Here is a 20,529-nt window from a genome sequence, read left to right as displayed (position 1 = left end):
TCCTTTGGGCATAGCGAATTCTTCCATAACATACTTGGTACAAGAGTATGCTTTGGGCGTTTTATTTTTTTGATTCGCTCTAAAAAAAAAAAAAAAAATTACGGTGTCGAAATAAAAAGTGCTTCAGTTGTCAAAGTATGAAGGCTACCGTCATGTGTTTCCAGGGGACCGTATAGGAAACGGACTTGTAAACATTTCAAGCATGGTGCACTGCCAAGTAATGAGCTAGCCGTGTTGTTGTTCGCTACTAGCTTTGCACAACGATTAACTGGCCATGGGTCCAGGACCAGGAAATGTGATAGCTGCGCTTAGCGTGCCTACTGCACACAGGAGCTCGACCTGCTGTATCATTCCCCTGTCATCTTCATTCATGTTTGCGTGTTAAGTAGTCAGCTTGACAGCCCAGCCCATAGTGAAGACATGAAATTACTTTTTATTGCCTGTCTCAGTCCCAAAACTGGAAACCACACTACGGCAGAGAGAATAAGGTAATTTACACGGAGCTGAGCGTAGCTAGCTACACCAGCTGTTGCTAATTATAATTAGCCTGTGCTGTCAAAAACTCAGGCTGCTGGAGCGAAACTGCCTGGTATTTCTGCGGTGAAGTTATGACTGAGAAAATGTGTGGACAGGAAGCAGTGACAATAGAAAGAAAACAAGCAAAATGTATCCCATGAGTATTGATAAGTAAAAACAAAAGGCTTTTTTGAACTAGTTTCAGTGTTTGCTTAACCACTCTTGTCTTCCAGCCATTCACTCACATGTTTCTTTTGATTGTAGGTCTCACATTGAATCAGCAGGACACACTTGTGAGCTCAGAGATGCAGCAGAATTTCAGTCACCTGCTGAGGTGGCAAACCTTGTATCTCAAAACCCTCCGTTTGAGGGTGCACTGGCTATTCATCTATACAGAGCAGGCAAACTTCTCTTGGGTAAACATTGCTTTCTATATTGTCTATGTCTACAGCACACATTTCCACTCATTTGCATTTTTCAGTGTAAAAGCAGAGTAGACCGACGAATGTTAGAACCTCTCTGCTTTATGTCTAACCTTTATACCAGACATCCAGGTGCCCTTTGGCGTCATCTTTGGTGGAACAGACATAAATGAAGATGTGAAAGTTGAACAGAAGCGTGTGGTTATGGAGCAGGTGCTACTGAAAGCCAGGTGATGTTATTTCAAACTACTGTTTTAACCCATTCAGTTTCAAACAGCTCCATACTGAGTACGCAGTGTTTACCTCTTGACACACAGACAGGCATGATTTTTCAAAATGATTCTGGAAAAGTATGTGAAATTGTGGTCTGTACCACTGCACCAAAGTCATAAAGTAGGCTTAGTGAAGAAGTATATATTTTTTAGTCACATTATATCTATAATCGCAGAATTCATTCATAATAGTGATTATTATATTCTGCATAATGTTCCTATAATGTTACACATGTCACGAAAGATGGTATCATCTTAATGATTTGAATGAGAAGTAGGCTATATGAATTTCAGAATCAGAATATCTTAGTGTTTGGTATCTGCCCCCTTTGCTTTGATGGCAGCATACACTTGAGTTAGCACAAACTGCAGGACAAAGTTTGTGCATTACCTAATGACCCATATCATCCTAGCATGATTTGACAATGTTTCGAAGAGATACTTGGTCCTCAAGTGCCTGCATAAACGTTCAGTAGAGGTGAAGGCAAGCAACTTTGGAAGGAAGTCCATGATAGTTCTTTATTTGAAAGTTTTGTGATTTATGACACTTCCTGGCTTTGTATGTAACAAGTTCCTCTTATATCTCTGAGGTGTGGCACTTTTGGTCTGCGTGAACTGTCTGTTTGTGCAGTGCATGTTCTATGCCCGAACCACCACTTTTAACAGTCTAACAATAACAGAATAACTTACAATCCCTGTGCTTTCAGTAGTTCTGATGCCATTTAACTACTACCACAATTGAACAGCCTCATTTATTGCAGGTGAATACAGGTTACAAGTTGAGTCATTTAACGAAAGCATTTGATGAGAGTGTCAACTGTACCTGACCGTCATCCAAATGCATGCTTCAATGAAAAAAATACAACTTCAGGGAATTTGATATAGATAGATAGATAGATAGATAGATAGATAGATAGATAGATAGATAGATAGATAGATAGATAGATAGATAGATAGATAGATAGATAGATAGATAGATACCCTCTCTTTGGCTGTGCCATTGTAATGTCCCAGTTATTGTGCACAGTCATTCATTGACATGGCTTTTATGTGACATTTAAATGTGATGAAGCAATCGTTATTGTTATTACTTTAACCTGTCAAGATGTCAAGTGAGCAAGTGTGGCAGACAGTACTGTATAGATGTCTTAATAAGTCAGTGATTGATGCTATATTGATCATTAGTGCCAAATATCTTAGTATTGTATCACAACATGTTTTACTCACTTTCTTTTATAGAGGTCTGATGCAGACATCAGCAGCCAGGAGTGTGATCAGGAAGTAAATGTGACCATTTATACCCCTTAATTCAAATTGTTAATATGAAATCAAGATTTCACTAATCATCTGATTCTCAGTTTTGAACCCACTAACAAACTAGTCACAGATTTACAAGCTTGAAATGAAATTCTTGTCACATTTTTGACCAGTACTAATAAATTAGATGAGTTGCAATAAATTCATATATATGTGTAAGAAAAGTAGTTATTATCATAAATATTAAAAACTGCATTTCAAATTATTAAAACCACATGGCAAATCAAAATATTAAAGACATTTTCAGCAATACATGATCTGTCGCAAAGCATCTGAATCATATTACCTAGCGTGTTCATTATCTGTGAGGATGCCTGGAGTATCGACATGAAAGAATGAGGCTGAGCACATGCTCGCTAACCCCAGCTGTGCAGGCCATGTGTTCTCTCCTCCCCTAGTTTAACATTGGAAAGTTAATCTGCACACAGGCTTATCAATATCTCATGCTGTGCTCCGGCACCTCATCCTAGTGTCTGTTATCATTGTGATGAAAATAGCTGGTAGGGCATCTATTTAGCAAATCTAAGGGGATAATTGCCTTCTGGCAGAAGGGGTGAATATCCAAGTCTCATGACTTCAAACATCTGAATCTGTGTACCACCTGCTGTTAGTGCTTTCATACACAAACCTTGAAATTCAGTGACCAGTCAGAGCCCTTTGGCCTGTTTACTAATGCAGTCTCACATATGTGCAAATTAATATCTCCCCAGTTGTGTTTTGGCTACATTGAGAGACATCTTGTTTTACATTTTGTCTTCTTGTTTTATTCACCCTGTAGTCCTTTGCCTCCCAACAATGAGCAGAATTGGTGCAGACTGAGCCAGTCTGTAAGCATAACTAGGAACAATTACAGTTAAACTATACTGAAAAGCAAATTGGATGAACTGATATAAAAAAAAAAGGTCCTCATGGTCAAATATTGAATATCTCGACATGCTGCTAGAACATGTCAGTGCAGTTACTGAAATTTTTACAGGGACTAAAACAAATTTGTTTTTGTTTGCTTTGTTTCGATCAGATTTGCGGTTGCGTTCACTGACAAACTGAAAGAAGAGGCAGAGTTATTTTTGGTAATTTTCTCTTTTGTATTTTACCTACAATAGAAAAGTTTAAAATGAAAAAAAGTATTGGCAGCTGCATGTCCCAGTGTGATCCTCACGTTGCTAATTTTTGTGTTTTTTACTGCCTGTTGTGCTGCATCCATCCCCTCAAACATTTCAACTCAAACTACCTAAGTGTCACAATGTCACAAATGATGTTTCGAAAAACAAAATATTGACCCAGGTATTACAGAGCAACAATGAAAAATCAAAAGAGTTTTTTTGTTTGTATTTTACGGTACTTAAGTAGACAGCAGTAGCCTGACAGCTTCAATAAATACAACAGAAGGGCTTTTACTACACAAACACAATATTCAGCCCTGTCCCATAATAGTTTGGCATTAAAACAATATTAGCGTGTTTTATTTTCAGATTAGATTCCAGCCGTAGGCTATAGATTGAGGCGAGTGGCATGCTTTATCTCTGCCATTTAGTGCTGACAGCAGGCAGACAGGACAGGCACTGAGAGGCATCGCCACGCTTTTTATTGTGACAGAAAACACACATAGAGGATGAATCTAGTGTGATAACATCCAGTCAATTTTCTCTCCATCCCCTCTGATTTATTTTGTAGCTCTCCCATTATCTTAGCAACCGCTTCCCTGACTCTCTTTTTAAGTCTAGATTTGCTTTAAATGTTTGGAGCACAAAGAACATTAATTGGCTTTTTCACTTTTCTGACATAAAGAGAAAGAAACAACTTAGATGTAATCAAATGTAATTTGTATAAACAAACACTGCCAATAATTACAGATTGATTTTGAGCATTTAAGTATTTACATTTATAACCTGTTTTAACCAGAGTTTTCTGTTGTTTTTCTTTTGAAGCTGTCCCAGAGCAGTAAAATCTATGTTCAACCCCAAGGTAAGCTCTGCAGGATGAATATTCTCGCTTGATGCTGTGCATCCCTGACTCGCCATTGAAGTGTTACATTAATCAGCTTTGACATTTTTTCCTCCATTATCATACTGTCTGCAGTACAGAGTTGTGTTTGCTCTTGCCATTGGCCACCGTGCCATGTAGGACAGCCCAAATCACTCTTCCATGTTGTTTCCCACCAGTAGCCTTGTTTGGCAAATAGTGTCCCTTCATAGATTAGAGGAGAGCCTTGGGCCAGCTGCACGGCTGAGCCGGGACCAGTGAAAGCTCATTTTTTATGCTTGTCACGAGATAGTGATCACACTGAAGTGCTTCTTGCATGGACCACACAAAACAATATTTTGGTCACAATGAATCTTCTTTGTTTTACCTTTGAAATGCTGCATTAATGTTGAATCTTTATACAAACACAATTTTAAGCTAATATGAATAAAGGATCTGAAGAATGTAGGATGTGTTTGTTGTTTTAATGTTTTAAATGTCATATTCCAACTAAGGCTATAATCATAAAAACAGATCTGTAGAAACTAATTTAAGTTATTAAAAGCCACTTTGATCATTTGTTTCATTGTGGATTTTATCATTTCTGTACAGTAAAAGCTTTACTCACACTCTGCCTCTATTTGTCTGTATTTATTTTTAAAGGCATTCAGACAGAAGTGACTGAGAAATTCTGCTGGGCTGAATTCTTGAGGAGCTCAGGTACTGTCACAGCTTCTATTTGTTTGTCATTCCAGCTGCTGTCTAGACAGTTTTCAGGTTTACTTATTTATGCCTTGAGTGGAAAATATTTGCATTAAAAACTAGTCTGAGCTCATCCAATGAGCAAGAGGAAGTAAGAATTTTTTTAAACTCATTTTATTGGAGTACTGGCCACTGAACAGTAAATATTGAAATTGATAGGGCATGCATTTGATTTGAGTCTGGTTCATCATGATATTTTATTACTGATTTGCAGTCAGGGATACATGTGTTTGCCATAATGGGGATAAACTGTATTTTGACATTTTATGCTCTTGAGGAACTACTCGTCTTTGGTAAACAATATGATAAAGTCAGTCTGGTGTGATTGCTCAATCACCTAATTATTAAGGTTATATTTCAAACTATAGAAATGATACTTGTGTGCGCATCCACATAACCTCAGTATAACAGGTGCAATATATAATGTTTGATGCAATAAAAAAGTACCTGTTCGCTGAAATTCAAGATCCCTTGTAAAATAGGATTACTGGTGTCGTTCTGGCCTGATATGCACAGACATGCCACATATTTGTAACAGTTTGCAATATATTTAAGCCTTTGGACAGGATCCTTCTCTCCTTATCTTCTCTCCATATTCCCCATACCTGAAAAAGTACCAATCAGAGACCATACATTTACTCTGTGCTATGTTAGTTGCATCTGTGTGGTGAATAGGGAAGCCAGAGTTTATCCACTTACCCAGCCTCTCCTCGTTCTCTGCTGCAGCCTTCAACTCCCATTTGAATAGCTCAGTAAATATGCACAGTTACTCTGAGCATCCTCTCCACACACAGCCTGGACTTTAAATTGGACATTGCAAGATGATGTCCATCTCAGGTGCATTAGTGTTCATGGAGAGCTACAGTTGATTAATAACCCACCAACCCTGGGCCATTTGTCACTATGCCTCACAACCAGTGAGAGCAATACTAATTGCCAACAGTCAGTTCTCCATTTGTTATACTTGAAATAGGAGTCACTACTATTGTGTACTATTGTGTACTATTCCTCAGATGTGATGAAAGCAATGTAATCTAACAGTATTTTTTTTAGAGTTGTAAACATTGTTCCACTTTATGCATATTTGTGTCTGAGGTGATAATTTGTCATTTTTATATAATAAAACATTTTTCATCCACATGGGTTAGATGCTTTATTAATAAAAGCGTCTATTAACTTAGAGTTTCCTATGCCACAGTGTTACAGCCCCCAAGTCAACACATTCTCTAGATTTGAATTTGAATGTGTATGTCTGACCTCAAGCTACAAAGCTGACAGTTACATCAAAAGAAAAATCTGGATATTTGATCCTGCAGCCTCTGTTATAGATGTGGTTTTGTGGATATAACTACTTAAATTGTTATGTAACTGATTTCTTAAAAGTTAAAAGTTAAGATGTGACTTGTCCTACTTTTAAACCCTGATCACCGGCTTTCTTGCCTTCACTAATCAACCTCAACACCTTCACTTGTGTTGTAGTTTTCCACATACACACTGGTGTAGTGTGACAGAAGTGACTCCTGCAGCAACCTGTATTCCCTCCTGTCAGCTTCTTTTCTCCACACACACTCCCAGCACAGCAGGGGGCACTATCCTATGTGTGTGTTCTCTCCTCCCAGATCTTGGTTGCATATTGATGCACTTTTTCATCCCTCCATCTAGTGTGACATAAATTAATCATTACTAAATAGCAAACATCTAGACTATATCTTCTATAGATAAGCATAGCGAAGGCTTGTGCCAGTTTGAGTGTTGGGATTAAATGTATTCTGTGTGGCCCAGTGTAAGAAAGACTCCCACCTGTGAACATAAAAGAGGCAAAGCTACTCCTCCTACCTGTTTCAAGATGCAGACTGTACAGTATGTGTCTCTAATTATCCTTTGGTTGTCATATATAAGGCACAGACTTCACTGGGATCCAGGAGCTGTCAGTCCATGAAAGCCACTTGGTATATGTTGTTTGTGGCTCCTGCTGTGCGCCTTGTGAGGTGGGGTCAGGGGGAAACATGAGAAGAACCACCCTGAGGAGTAAGCAGTGATGTTCTGAATCACTGAGGGATGAGGGGGAAACAAGGAGGGGGTCTGTTGTCACCTTGTCTAGTTACTTGGTCCTCAGATGACTGATACTGATGCATATTTACATTAGAGGCTTAGATAATTGAAAAGCAAATGATAGGTGGTAAGAGTAGAGATGCACCGATACAGTTTTTCCCGATACAGTCCGATACCGGTACTTGGGCTGAGCGTATCAGCCGATACCGATCCGATACTACTGTTGAATGAATGGGCCGTATACCTTGCCATGTGAGTGAAGGCATTAGGCTTGACATAAACATTTAGCCTTGTTAAAGCCCCAGTATGTAACTTATTTGGCTTTTTATTAGCAAAAATCAAATATGTCTTTCATAAATATGTATTTCACTTAAGTCGAATCACAGCCGCATACAAATGAAAGCTTTCTGGTACCTTAGAATGAGTTGTTACAAGTCGTTACAAATACATAAGTGGGCGACGCACCGAACCGAGGCGGCCATGTTGCATCACCATTGTTTACGTTGAGTGGCAGCGTGACTGTAGGTAACCACGGAAACTCAGCGGAGCTGTCGGCTCGGCCTGTTAAAACTGTCACCACTGTGTAGTGTGAGGAAGGACGGAGACACTGGTGTTGCATTCAGGTGCAGTCAGGCAGACGGCCGTCGGCAAACCAACCGGATGTCATTTTACCAAGGGGGCAGTTGTCGGTCTGAGAAGTGAAGCTCACTTCCGCGTTCAAAAAACTGCAATCCCCTCGGCTGTCGCTAGGGGCTGGCTCCAGAAGGGAGCAACTCCAATTGAGCCCCATGTTAAAATAGCCGATTTTACAGCTTAAAAAAACATATTTACAGCCTGGTACATTTTATTTTTTTGGTCTCAACCGATAGTTTCTACCCCCGCACACACTCTGAGGGGGGTGAATTTTTTTAAAACTCTACCGTTTTACTATTATTAGGTTTAAAGTTCTGGCCAATCAGGGCGCGGAACCGTTGAGTGACATGTCCGGAGACCGCTGCTTCGAGGCCAGTGGGCGGGCTCTCGGCCGGCCAACGGCCGCACCGCTCCAAATATGGCAAGTAGAATCCAACATGGCGCGGTTCAAACCCCCGTAGTAGCGGCACAAAACAGACTCACCAAAACCAATGGGTGACGTCACGGACGCTACGTCCATTCTTTTTACAGTCTATGCATTTTACTAGACGAGACAAAGACGGTAAAACGTTGCTCAGGTAAACAATATGACATCACCATGACAACATATTTTCACGCCTGTATTGTTTTGCCTCGTGCTGGCGGACCACTTGTTTACATAGACGCTTGTTTATCCTGTTACATGCAGTGTCTGTTGTCTGTCTGACGTCTGCCCCATTTCACGTGAATGCAACATCAAGAATACGTTCAGATATGCAACCGCACCGCTAGATGGGGGGAATTTCCTACATATATTATAGCCTACCTTTAAAAAAAGGAACACAGATATAAATGTACGTAATATTATTTATTAACAAATAACAAAGTGTGCATCATTAGCTGCTGTGCGTGCTATTTGTGCTCTACGTGATGACGTAACCGGTGTTGCAAACATAGAATTGAAGTGACTAGATCGCTGTAACTGTATTGCTGTGTATGATATTAGTAAAAAAGAAATGACTGAAACGGAATGCTGGATCGGCCTCATTAATCTGATATCCAATCCAGCTAATTAGTCTATATTGGAGCTGATATCCGATCCCGGTATCGGATCGGTGCATCTCTAGGTAAGAGAATCATCTTTTGTGGCCGCTCGGTCTGGGAACAAGGTTTAATGTAAGGCATAAAAATGGCCTCATGCTTCTGGATCATTATACAACCATGATGAGTGTTGTGCTTCCACATTGAAACAAAAAAAAGAGAAGATGTATATAAAGCAGATCGGTGATAAAGCGTCTGCTCATCTCCAAGTGTTAAGTCGCACACAGACACAGTTACTCACACTCTGTTCTTGTGAGTCGGTTGTTTTTCTAGGCTATTTAAAGAAAGTAAGTGTCAAGCCCCATGCTTTAACTCGCATCAGTACTTTTTCTGTTGGGGGTGATAGCAACAGAGTTCAATGAAATGAACAGCCCCCTGGTGAAGCTGCAGCACAAATGCTAGTGTTCCTGTTTTGTCCAGCTCAGTGTGTTGTTGTGAATAGCAATGGAGCTTCCCAGCCTGAACCCTCTGCCTAATGTTGATGCATTTTCTCAGTGATGGCTTCACACAAGGAGATGCTATCATCCACTTCTATGCTCTGTATGTGCTTGTCTTTGATGGTGAGAGGGAAACTGGAACGATAAAACTATAAAACCTTTATTTAAAAGTGATACAGAATGCCAACTGTCTCGACGTGTCTTGTATAGTTTGGTACATATATGTTTTTTTATAGTAAAGTTATTTTTCCATGGGGTTGTTATTATTTCGTCCACACCCTGCAGACTACTCGCTGTATGTCACCCTGTGCCACTCAACAGATTAAAAGGAGCTGTTTGGATAGATATGTGTTCCCACATGCACACACATATACACACACATACTGATTAAAGCATTAGGGGATTGTTCCAAATGCCCTTCTGAAATGAAAGGCAAACGAACAAAACTGTGTTTTGCACAGAACCCACCAAACTGCAAAGAGAGAGACAAGACTGCTGCTGGCAGAACAGATGATTTGCACAATTTGTTTTTCTCCCCTGAGGAAAGATGAATAGCGTCTCAGGTCCAAAGGCTTTGTTTATTTCTTTGTATTTCTTGTTCATTTTGACAGGTCTGTGCTCCAGTATGATTGCAGCGATGATCCATTATTTTGCTGCATCCTGTTCTGAGGTAGTGACATAGGTACCGTAGCTGGTGAGCTCTCTCATCCTGCGAATCAATGCGAGGAAGTTCAATATGTCCCACAGATGAAGAGCTTTTTTGACAATCGGCTCCTAGGATCAGGGTCAGTGGCCAGACTCCATGCTGTCATTTTAAGATGCTCTTTAATAGCATTAAAAGAGCTGCCTCAGCCTCCTGATCTGGACTTATCTGGCAGCAGGGGATTTTACTCGACTGTCACTGTGCTTAAAGCACGTGCTGGTGTCTGTGTGGTATTATTTTCAAAATGCTTTTGAATTGTTTCTCAGTTTTGTCACAGACACTTAAAAATGACCTCCTCCCTGAGCAGTTTTTCATTTCACTTCAAGTTTGGTTCATCACTCCTATACCATTAGAACCATTACTATTTATGATTCATCCTTTTGAGTTACTGTTTTCTCATGTTGACACATCTGCTTCTGTTTACATGAGGTCATTTTCTTTTACTGAGTCATCAGTCCTTAAAGTCACAGTGCCACATTTACACCAGCCTCATTTCAGATTCACAGAAAACCAAGATTGTTGTCTTAGGCTTAAAGACCTGGGCTGGGCATAATAAATGTATGACTTCAATATTTCCTTTATATAAAATCTATGAACCATGGAAAGCTAAATCTATGTAATACATGTTATGTTTATCTTTACTTTTATACTTTTTTTTTGCTGTCAGAAGTGAGCACTGTGTACATACTGCATAGTATCCCTGCTTAACCCAGTCTCCATTAGGCAGATGGAGATGTCATCAGGCCCACCTCCTGTATAAACTTCCAGACGATGTAGCTACATAACAGGAGGGAAGTAATTATCAATTTAAAGTTTGAGGCTGACTGTCTGATGTGTGCTGCCATCATAACAGCACAGGGCTCTTTTATCCTGTTCCTCTAAGGTAAGGCGCAGTAGCGTAGTGGCTGGCAGTGAGATCAGTTGTCTGCCAGCCAGTTTTTGACTAATCTCCGGATTGATCCTGAAAGTTGGATGATCTGGGAGAAGAGTCGATTTAGTGGCCCTGCCTCTCTATTAAAGGGCGGTTCTCCAAAACATTTGATGTTGTTAGCATGAAGCTACAGTATGTTAGCTAATTTTTAGGGGATTTAACAATTATATCAATACCAGGAAATTGCACATTGGATTTAAGCAGAGCAAACTTTATATGGATGTTTTGTTTGTTTGATTGTTTTGTTTTGTTTTTTAGCACTTTTAAAGCCCCAGTATGTAACTTATTTGGCTTTTTATTAGCAAAAATCAAACATTGCTTTCATAAATACATATTTCACTGAAGTGGAATCACACCTGCATACAAATGAAAGCTTTCTCGTACCTTAGAATGAGTTGTTACAAGTCGTTACAAATACATAGTAAGTGGGCGACGCACCGAACCGAGGCGGCCATGCTGCATCGCCATTTTTTACGTTGAGTGGCAGCGTGACCGTAGGTAACCACGGAAACTCAGTGGAGCTGTCGGCTCGGCCTGTTAAAACTGTCACCACTGTGTAGTGTGAGGAAGGACGGAGGCACTGATGTTGCATTCAGGTGAACAATACGACATCACCATGACAACATATTGTCTTGCCTGTATTGTTTTACCACTTGTTTACATACAGTAGAGGCTTGTTTATCCTGTTACATGCAGCGTCTGTTGTCTGTCTGACGTCTGCCCGATTTCACGTGAATGCAACATCAAGAATACGTTCTGATATGCAACCACACCGCGAGATGGGGGGAATTCCTACATATTATACATTTAATGATAAAGACAGTTAAACCAGCCATCCCCATTAGGCGACGATCCACTGGCAAGGTGTGCACTGCTCTACGTTATTTCTATCTCACCCCGGCCAAACGTGAAGATGTACCGCGATGGAGAAAGAGAGAAAATATGATTTACAGTAGAGCGCGCACACCAGCTGAACGCCCTATTATAAATAACATGGTCTGCACCTCTCTCACTCTCTCCCTCTCTGAATCACACAGTCTCAGTTGCATCTTCTCGGGGTGAGGGGTTGTATAGCTGCTGCTGACAGCTGTATTTGTGAACATTTTGCAGATGGGTTTAAAAATCTGCACTAATGGTATTGATGTCATGCATAGGTATATGTGGAAAAATAGCTCCTTTCCTGCTGTGTGCCTCTTGCTATAGTGTTATTAATAATTGCTTTTTTGCTGTTATGAATATCAGAATATATTTGACACACCTGGGAGCTTTTGAACTACTGCTCCCTTCCCAATTTGTCTTCGAAAACTGTCCAGTATCCAGGTATTTATTTCACAGTCACACTGGTTGAATTTTTGGCTAAAAAGTTACTGAATCGATTTCAAGTCACTGAATCGGATCGGATCGTATCATTCTAAATGAACCAATGTTGTCCTTAAATCGTATCAGCAACTACCAATCGTGATTCGATTCGAATCGTTGTTAAAAATGACTCGTTACACCCCTACTACTCATTTTACTCTTTGGCTGTAGTGAGCAAACGCTCTTTAGTTATGATGCCGTATTACACACTGATCAGGCTGCAACCTTGCAATGTTTTCCGACTATTTCCCTCTTGAGCGTTACGACTCTGATCAGAGAATTGTGCAAGCACATTAGTCACTGCTGTCTTATTTTTCCTGTGACCTTGGGTGATGTATTGCTTTCATTATCTGCCGATGTACTTGGGATGTTCATTATGCAGTGTTTTGATATTGTGGCGCTGTCTCTCTCTGTGTCTGGCTTCTCTCCAGGTGTAAGCAGCGAGCATGTGGATGAGCTGCGAATCTTCCTGTTGGTCTGTGGCCTCAGAAGAGTCAAGGACCCCCTATATCTGGTGGAGCTATTCTCAGGTATACCACACAATTCCTGCAGTCTGCCATCTAGTTTATATATGTATGTAGTGATAATGAGAAACATGAAACACATAATATATTGAGTAGGCCAGGTAAAAGGGGGGATGGTGTTTCTTGTTGGCATGTTTTCACCCTGCTAAACCTCTGGGTTAATTTAAAGTCAATCTCTCTGTGCTTCCGCAGTACTCTGTGGTTAAGGCAATGGCATGGTCCTCATCAATTAGAGATGATGTTAGAATTCAAATGGAGTCGCCTGAAATGTCTAGTAATTGATAAAAATGACTGATCTTTTTTTTTTAACCAATTACTATTCTTTTTAAAATTATGATAAAAAACACAACACCCAATCTTAAACAACTTTATTCTATACTTTAACTTTCCCGAATATAAATCGAGTTTAAATAAAATGCAGCATATAAAAATATCTGAGATGGCACATCACGTGCAGTCACGTGATCGCGGGGTCTCCAGAAATTTGTGATGTCAAAATGGGGTCACGAGCCCAAAAAAGTTGGGAGCCACTGCGTTAACCGTTAAGATTGCAATGCTCGCGGGCGCGATCACTTTTTTTTTTTTTTTTTGCCGTTAAACACGCATGTGCGCTGTAACAGCTGATCAGCGCCACATCCCCTGAGCTCTTGCCTCAGCTGATCGCGCTCCTATGGAGGTTAGATCGTCCAATGTTGAACAGTTTTTTTACAAAGTGCAGCCAAACACCAGACTGAAGAGAGAGGAACAGCAGAGCTCCTCTGTGGAGCTGCAGGAGAACCGGCTGGAGAGCACCGTGACGTCCTTTTTTCTTTTTTGTTTGCACATCTGTGTGCGTGTAAGCTACATTTGTTGTCTGATCTTCCTTTACGGGGACAGCACAGCGTATACTGTCAGTCTTTCTATGTAACTTTTTGCTGCAAAATATGACTGAAGGCACATGGAAGTCTGCAAGTGTCGACACGCCCCCATGAGTTGATGACATAAGGAGCTAATCAAGAAAAAAAAATGAACCGATACTATTAATCAGTCAAAGTTCTTGTTATCGGTTAACGGTTAAACGGCTTTGATGTGCATCCCTACTTGTGACAGCTCATGTTGGCCCTACAAACACATTATTTGTCCTGTTGAGTCTCATCATCCAAACGGTGTTTCTCCTCATGACATCTATCTTCTGCATCTTATATCCAATCTGATGTAATCATCTGCGAGAATTGCCACTGATTAGGAACATCAGTGGCTCCTTTATTCAATCATCTTTTATTTTATGTGACTTTCATAACACACAGTTATGGTAATGAGACAGCGCTAGAGGGCGTCACATTCTATATTAATGTTCCACCAAGACACGGGGGTTAGATGTGTGTGGATTTTGCTTAGGCTGTTTCTTGGACTTTGTGCATGCTTAAATATACTACAAGTGAGTACAGCTCTAAAAGTTTTTGCCTAAATGTGTGTTTTGTTTACACTGGCTGTTTATGTTGTGCCTTTCAGAGTGGCATTGTGAGAATCCATGGAATGTGTTGGTCATTATTGGGCCAAAGGTATGTATACAATCATTATATTGTGAGCCAGGAGTTTTCTCATACTTGTCATGTACGTGCCGCTGTACTGTGCCTCTCTGTACCGTTGAAATTACCTAGAATCCACCCCTGGGAATACAGGCAGCCTCTAATTGGATGTAGCAGAGATACAGGCTGTAGCTGTTTAGCTGGAATTAACAGCCAGCGCTGGGAGGAAATGGCAAGCTTCTTCTGTTTGTTTTTTTGCGTGTAACTGGCTGACTGTCTGATACTGTACACTGATGCATTTCCTACTCCAGATTAGCACACACCTTTGACAAGTGAACTGCACAGTACAGAGCCAGCTCATTTGAATACACACGGATGGGCATCTATCTGGACATGTGCTGGTATAAGCAAAAGCAGTTACGAGCCCCGTCACACACCATCATGCTGCTGTCCTGTGTGTCATCCCTGAGGACGTTAACAGCGCATATACATGCTACGTGGTTTCATGTCAGGCAAGTCAAATAATTGGAAAAAAGCCATTGAACTCTGACAGCCTGCCATGATTTATGATATTCATAAATCAACCAGTCAGCCACGGGAGGGAGTCTTTATACATTTGCTGTAAAAGTTTTTTTTTTTTTTTAAACTGATTGCACTTTTATGCCGCTCTGCAAATAGAAACCATAACCCAGCCAACAGCAGCAGCCTGAGTGCTCTTACAACTGTTCTTTTTTTCTCATTTCCAATCTCTCACTCATTGATTTCTCTGTGTTTGTCTTCATCTTCTCTTCTACCTGACTTGCTTTAATATGACGTCAATGTACAGTATTTTAGTGTCACTTCAAACAGGGATGTCAGGCAAAAAGGTATGTTCTGCTTTTAGTTTTGCTGAAAAACAACTCAATTAGACATGGCCAAGGGCTTATACACTGACTTACTGCAGCTTTTTTTGCTCTGCTCTGCTCTGCTTTGTTGTTGTTTGATGAAATGGTTCACTGGAAGCTGAGACGTGTGATTCATCTCGACACCCCTGAATCACAGTGGAAGCGTGTTTGTTTGCCGGAGAAATGAAAAGCCATGTATTACTGTTATAATAAACATGTTTTTTGCGCGACTGTCAGATTCCCCACTCAATAATCGTTGGATTCCACAGTCAATTAAACATTAACATTGTTGGTTATATTTAACAAGATAACGGTAAGATTTGAAAATGCAAATGGCAGTTAGAGTGAGGCGTGCTTTGCTCAGGCTGTCATGGCGTACTATAAATCCACGGCTACTTCATTCAAGTAATAAGCGCTCTGGCTGCACAGCATCTGTCATTAAGAGGAAAATTCAGGTCAGTTTGTCAGCGATGACACATCTCACTGCTCTGTGACTGGGTTTTATCAAGCAACCCAATCTGCAGTGTATTTTCAATCAAAAAGAAGTAAATGTAAAGATTATTGAATGTGATGATAGATCTTGAAACAATCAGACACTTTATTGATTGCTGAAAAAGAGAAGAGGATAAGATTGCCTTCATCTCAGAACAGTAACATTGTGACAGGTTCACATGGACAAACCAAAACAGTGATGTAGCATCTACCTACCTCTCTTATTTCTGTTGATTCATCCTGGGACAGCACGAAATCTGTGCTTAAATCATTTGTGTTAATACGGCCTGTATCGTGATCTATCCCCCGCTGGTTTTACAATGTCTGCTAAATCCCAGATTACACCAGGATACCCAAATGTTCTTAGTTTAGATTCTTTGATTTTAATGCATGTGCTTTAAAGCAGATTCAATGTAGAAATTCCATGAGCTATAAAATGAAAGAGGAAAAAAAAAAGTAGGAGCTTGCTTGGCAGCATCTTTGACCTAAATTGCTATGCTTTGACTTTTCTGTGGGCAGGCTAATGCAGACAAATCCCACATTGCAATTAATCAGATTGGCCACCCACCCCACCCTGACCCCAATCTCTGAAAAATACAGGATTTTCAGAGAATGATTTTCTCATGATAGAAATTATTAATTGCGTCATTGTTTATTTTTTATCCTCCTCATTAAGTCATTGCAGTTCTCCTTGATGGAAACAGAGCTCAGAGAAAGTGTCTTTGTCTCTTTCAGGTTGATCCTGTGTTTACTGTTGAGTTGGAGGCTGTCGTTCAGAGGTAAGCCCTCTGTTTGGTTTTCTTTATCAGCTACACATCTCAGGAAGTCAAACTTGAGATCCGACAGTCTAATTGCAAAGATCTTGCTCGGGTGAAAAATTTGAAGACTGCTTTTCCTTCCACTTCTCCCATGTGGCTGAAGAGAATATCCAAGCAAATGCAGCTTACTTTTATCTTAACATAATGTGAACTGAATGCGGATATGAGTGGGGCAAAAAAGACCCCCCCCTCTGCCAAGGGCCTTCACCATAACACAGATCTTTGCGGCAGGCAGGAAGCTGCCCTGTCTGGTTAGGACCTTACCTGGACACTGTGTATGTCACACATAGGGCAACCTTGTTTCCTGCCCCGAGCTTGTCACTGCTGCTCAGCATCATTCACGCCTCTCTGAGCCCTGAGTCACGCAAAACTGTTTCTGCAGCACAGCAGGGGTCTTCTTAGCCCAGGAGAGGAGCCAACAGGAGCTCCATGCTGCCATGAAAAGGTGCTTCGCTCTGGTCAACAGCTCCGTCTCAGAGGGCATGTCAGCAGCCATCTTGGAGGTAAACATCTTCAGGGCTCATGGGTAATAGAGGATACTGCTAAACAACACCATCTCCTTTTGTTGCTCACCTATTATGGCGCACAGTAATATTTATGTGAGGACAATTCTATACAGAGACGTTTACCATCCAAAGCCCTTGAAATGTGAGTATTTACAGCAGTCCTTATCTGACTGTTTGTTGCTCAGCTACAATGTTATCTGACTACTTCAGGGACAATTACCCAAATTAATTGCTTGACTCCAATCTTCCCATTCCTGAGTGAGCAAAACCTGCAAATCCACTTAATCTCTTTTAAACACAGTCGATTAAGACAATCCACAGTAGGCTTAAAGTGTGATTAGTATGTTAGCATGTTTCACTCTACAACCTGCTGAAGGTATTAGCCGACACAGATTGTTAATTCTGTAAGTGAACTCAGGCACTGAAGAGCAGAATAGCCCGGCTGTACAATTTCCAAGGTGCTTAAGTGCTTCTTCTGTCCTTAATAATGACAAACTGAGTGAGTAACTTTCTCCTGACTTTGACTGCGAGTCTCAATTTGTAGCTTTTGTTGTGTTTACTTCTCTCTGCTCCATCAGGCCATGGATCTCGGCGTTCCTGTGCTGGCCAGGGACATTCCAGGGAACGCAGCTGTGGTGCAGCACGAGTTCACCGGCCTGCTGTACTCTTCTCCTCAGGTACACTGCCACAATCACTGACCAGGTCAACACATGCGTTAAGCCCCTGTTAAGCTTCAACCCTGACTGTGTATATGTACTGCACATAGACTATAGACAACACCTACCCCTGTCACCTCGAATGACCAGAAAGGTGCTTAGTGCTAATAAGTAGTACTGAAGCACTGAAGCACTGAAGCACCGCCACACAATGTGCTCAGAATGTGTGTCCCCTTCCCAGCATCGATTCATTTAAGAAAAAAAAAAAAGTGTCAGAGTTCTAAAAAAGAAACTCCAACTTCACATAATTTTACAAAACTTTGTACTTTAAATTCTTCTCATTACTCCAATCTAAGCAGGTAAAATATAACAAAAGGAGCTGATGTTTTCTCAGGTACTTAGATTAGAATCAGAAAGTGAATCCTTCAGGGATAGAGCAAAGGTACCACATTAGCACATAGTGATGCAACACATAGCATCAAGCAGGAAAGTGCAAAATGAGGAGGTCCCATGAGAACTCTTTACTCTGATATTTAATGAGGTTTGAAGCAAAAGGAGGAGAACATGGGTTAAGGCCAGCTGACAGAGGGCTTGAGCACGGTGCTGTCAAGACACCGAGCTCTAGCGTGATGTTGCTGTATTGGCGGAGATAAGTCCTCTCCGGGGGGGGTCACGTGAGCTCAGCTGAGCTGCCAGGAGGAAGCTCTCACAGATGGTTGCAGCGACTTGGGCTGGATAAACCACGACCTCAGCCAGGACTAATGGGCAGCAAGTGCTAGACTTTCAGCCAAAACTTTCCTTGCAGTGGATCAAGCTCGAGGCTCCTTTTTTTTTTTTTTTACATGCATTAAAATCCTGTCTTATTTCGACTGACAGTGTTTCTAGTTCTTTAAGCCTTCAAAGTAATTACATGAGGCATATAGGTATCAAGAAGTATGTCAAAAGAAACAAATACACAATCACTTGAAAGCTTTAAAGAGAAAAAATGGCCTCCCCGTCTGGCTCTATAATTTTCACTAAGAGTGAAGTGATTATAAGTATGCTGCTCATAAGTTGAGCTTTAATCCTGTTGCTGGGGATTTATAGCTCTCATATGGCCATACAGAAGAGCTGTTTCCTACCAAGAGCCTCTCCAGACATAATCACATCACTTGAGTGAAGTGAAGTGGCCTGCTGACTGGCAGTGGCTAAAACTTTGTCTGCCCATTGGCTCTCTGCTGTAGTGAATGTTGGCTGCCATGTTGCAGGAACACTTTAAGGCACTTTAATGTCATTTTGTTGGAGGCTTCTCTCAGTCTGATGGGCCAAATGATGAGCAACAAGGATTCAAGATGGATAAACCACATCTTTGTCAATGCTCAGCAGTCGCACCATTACTCATTTTTAATTGTCTAATTTTTATTCTCATTTTCCGCTCCCCATGTGCCTGTGACAGCTGGTTGAGTGCAATTGTTTTACTTGAGCTGTCACCTTATTTGTTTTTCCTGTCTTCATAAGCAAATGAGAGGAGGCAGCTATTAGATAGACTGAGCAGGTCCGATGGACCAGCGTGTTTGGATGTGGAGCCACAAATCTCCATCTTTTAGCAATGTAAAGGTGTTTACTAATCAGCATGGAGGCTTTTATCTGAGGTCTGGTCTCGTACCTTGGATTATCCTTTATGATTTAAACAAACATATCTTCAGGCAACTTCAGTGACAAGCTTCAAATTGAATTTGGCATTAAATGAGACTCGTTTTGTATTTCTTCCTGCCAGGAATTTGTGTATCAATCTCAGAGGCTGTTGTCAGATCACGAGCTGAGAGAGAGGGTGGTGAGCAATGGGAAACGCTACGTGGACGAGCATCACAGCCTCAAACAGGAGAGAGAAACCTACCAGCGGCTGGTGGACACTTTGCACTGAGTCCAAGGTCACAGCATTCAATCCCACTCTGTAAACCCTCTCAGGAACCTCAGCCACAGAGAACAGGGAAATCCACTGATGTATTAACTGCTATAGGTAGAATTATCCCAGGTGTCTTCATTTACAGTTTATATGAAATCATGCTACAAAGATGTCTTTATAAAAAAAATGTTTTATCTGCACTGCAAGATTACAATTATGCTTTAGAGCACTTTGAACCAAAGACCTACAGTAGAAATGTTTATTAATATATTTTATCTACTGTATTTGAATATGATCATGTACTGTTATTTATAAATATGAGAAATATCACTGTTTCTTCATGCTTTATAATTAAAGAGTCAGATACCTTCACTGGTCAACGATCTGAAACTGTGTGAGGGTTGTGAAATTATCACTGAACCATGACAAAAATAGCTGTTCTGGAAGTGACATTAAATCTAGATTTTTTTTTCCTCAAATGCACTGCGGGGTGAGTTAATCTGGTCTTGTTAAAAAACTGTTTCAATATTGCTTTTCCTTCCAGTACATGCTACTACATTCATTTATAATAAAGTGCAACGGTTGGGTTGCACACATTCAAGAGCCAGGCAAAAACTCAATTTGTTTGAAAGGGCAAAGGGGCACAAAAGGTTTTCTGTAATTTGCTGTTCCAGAGGCTGGTTTGGCAACACACTAGGACATGGGCTGGTTAGAGAAATGTGAATGTTCTCTGGGAACTTTTTGCCATGGTTTTGATGTAACTGTAAAATTATTAATTATAATTAGCATTAGTTATTAGGTTGTAAACCT

At 40.7% G+C, this 20,529-nt stretch overlaps 1 protein-coding gene across 3 annotated transcripts; it reads left to right on the top strand.

Annotated features, from left to right (window-relative positions):
- The first annotated feature begins 58 nt into the window (after nucleotides 1-58).
- Nucleotides 59-20,087, top strand: glt1d1 (glycosyltransferase 1 domain containing 1). 3 transcript variants are annotated; one of them, XM_085787532.1, is made up of 13 exons: nucleotides 247-488; nucleotides 781-932; nucleotides 1,063-1,168; nucleotides 2,450-2,491; nucleotides 3,546-3,597; nucleotides 4,456-4,492; nucleotides 5,153-5,209; nucleotides 12,878-12,976; nucleotides 14,462-14,511; nucleotides 16,590-16,633; nucleotides 17,055-17,175; nucleotides 17,757-17,855; nucleotides 19,591-20,087. In XM_085787532.1, exons 1-13 carry the CDS (start codon nucleotides 421-423, stop codon nucleotides 19,735-19,737), a joined length of 1,074 nt encoding a protein of 357 aa, XP_085643658.1. In that variant the 5' UTR covers nucleotides 247-420; the 3' UTR covers nucleotides 19,738-20,087. The 3 variants fall into 3 exon arrangements, with proteins under 3 accessions (XP_085643659.1, XP_085643658.1, XP_085643660.1); XM_085787533.1 differs by lacking the exon at nucleotides 2,450-2,491 and having other exon boundaries at nucleotides 59-488; XM_085787534.1 differs by lacking the exons at nucleotides 781-932; nucleotides 1,063-1,168; nucleotides 2,450-2,491 and having other exon boundaries at nucleotides 295-488.
- Nucleotides 20,088-20,529: the final 442 nt, after the last annotated feature.

The sequence above is a fragment of the Trachurus japonicus genome, chromosome 9 (assembly GCF_045865225.1).
Source record: "Trachurus japonicus isolate A0001 chromosome 9, Traja_1.0".
NCBI lineage: Eukaryota > Metazoa > Chordata > Actinopteri > Carangiformes > Carangidae > Trachurus > Trachurus japonicus.
Note: the sequence above shows the minus strand (reverse complement) of the source record. Positions and strands in the feature narration are given on the sequence as shown.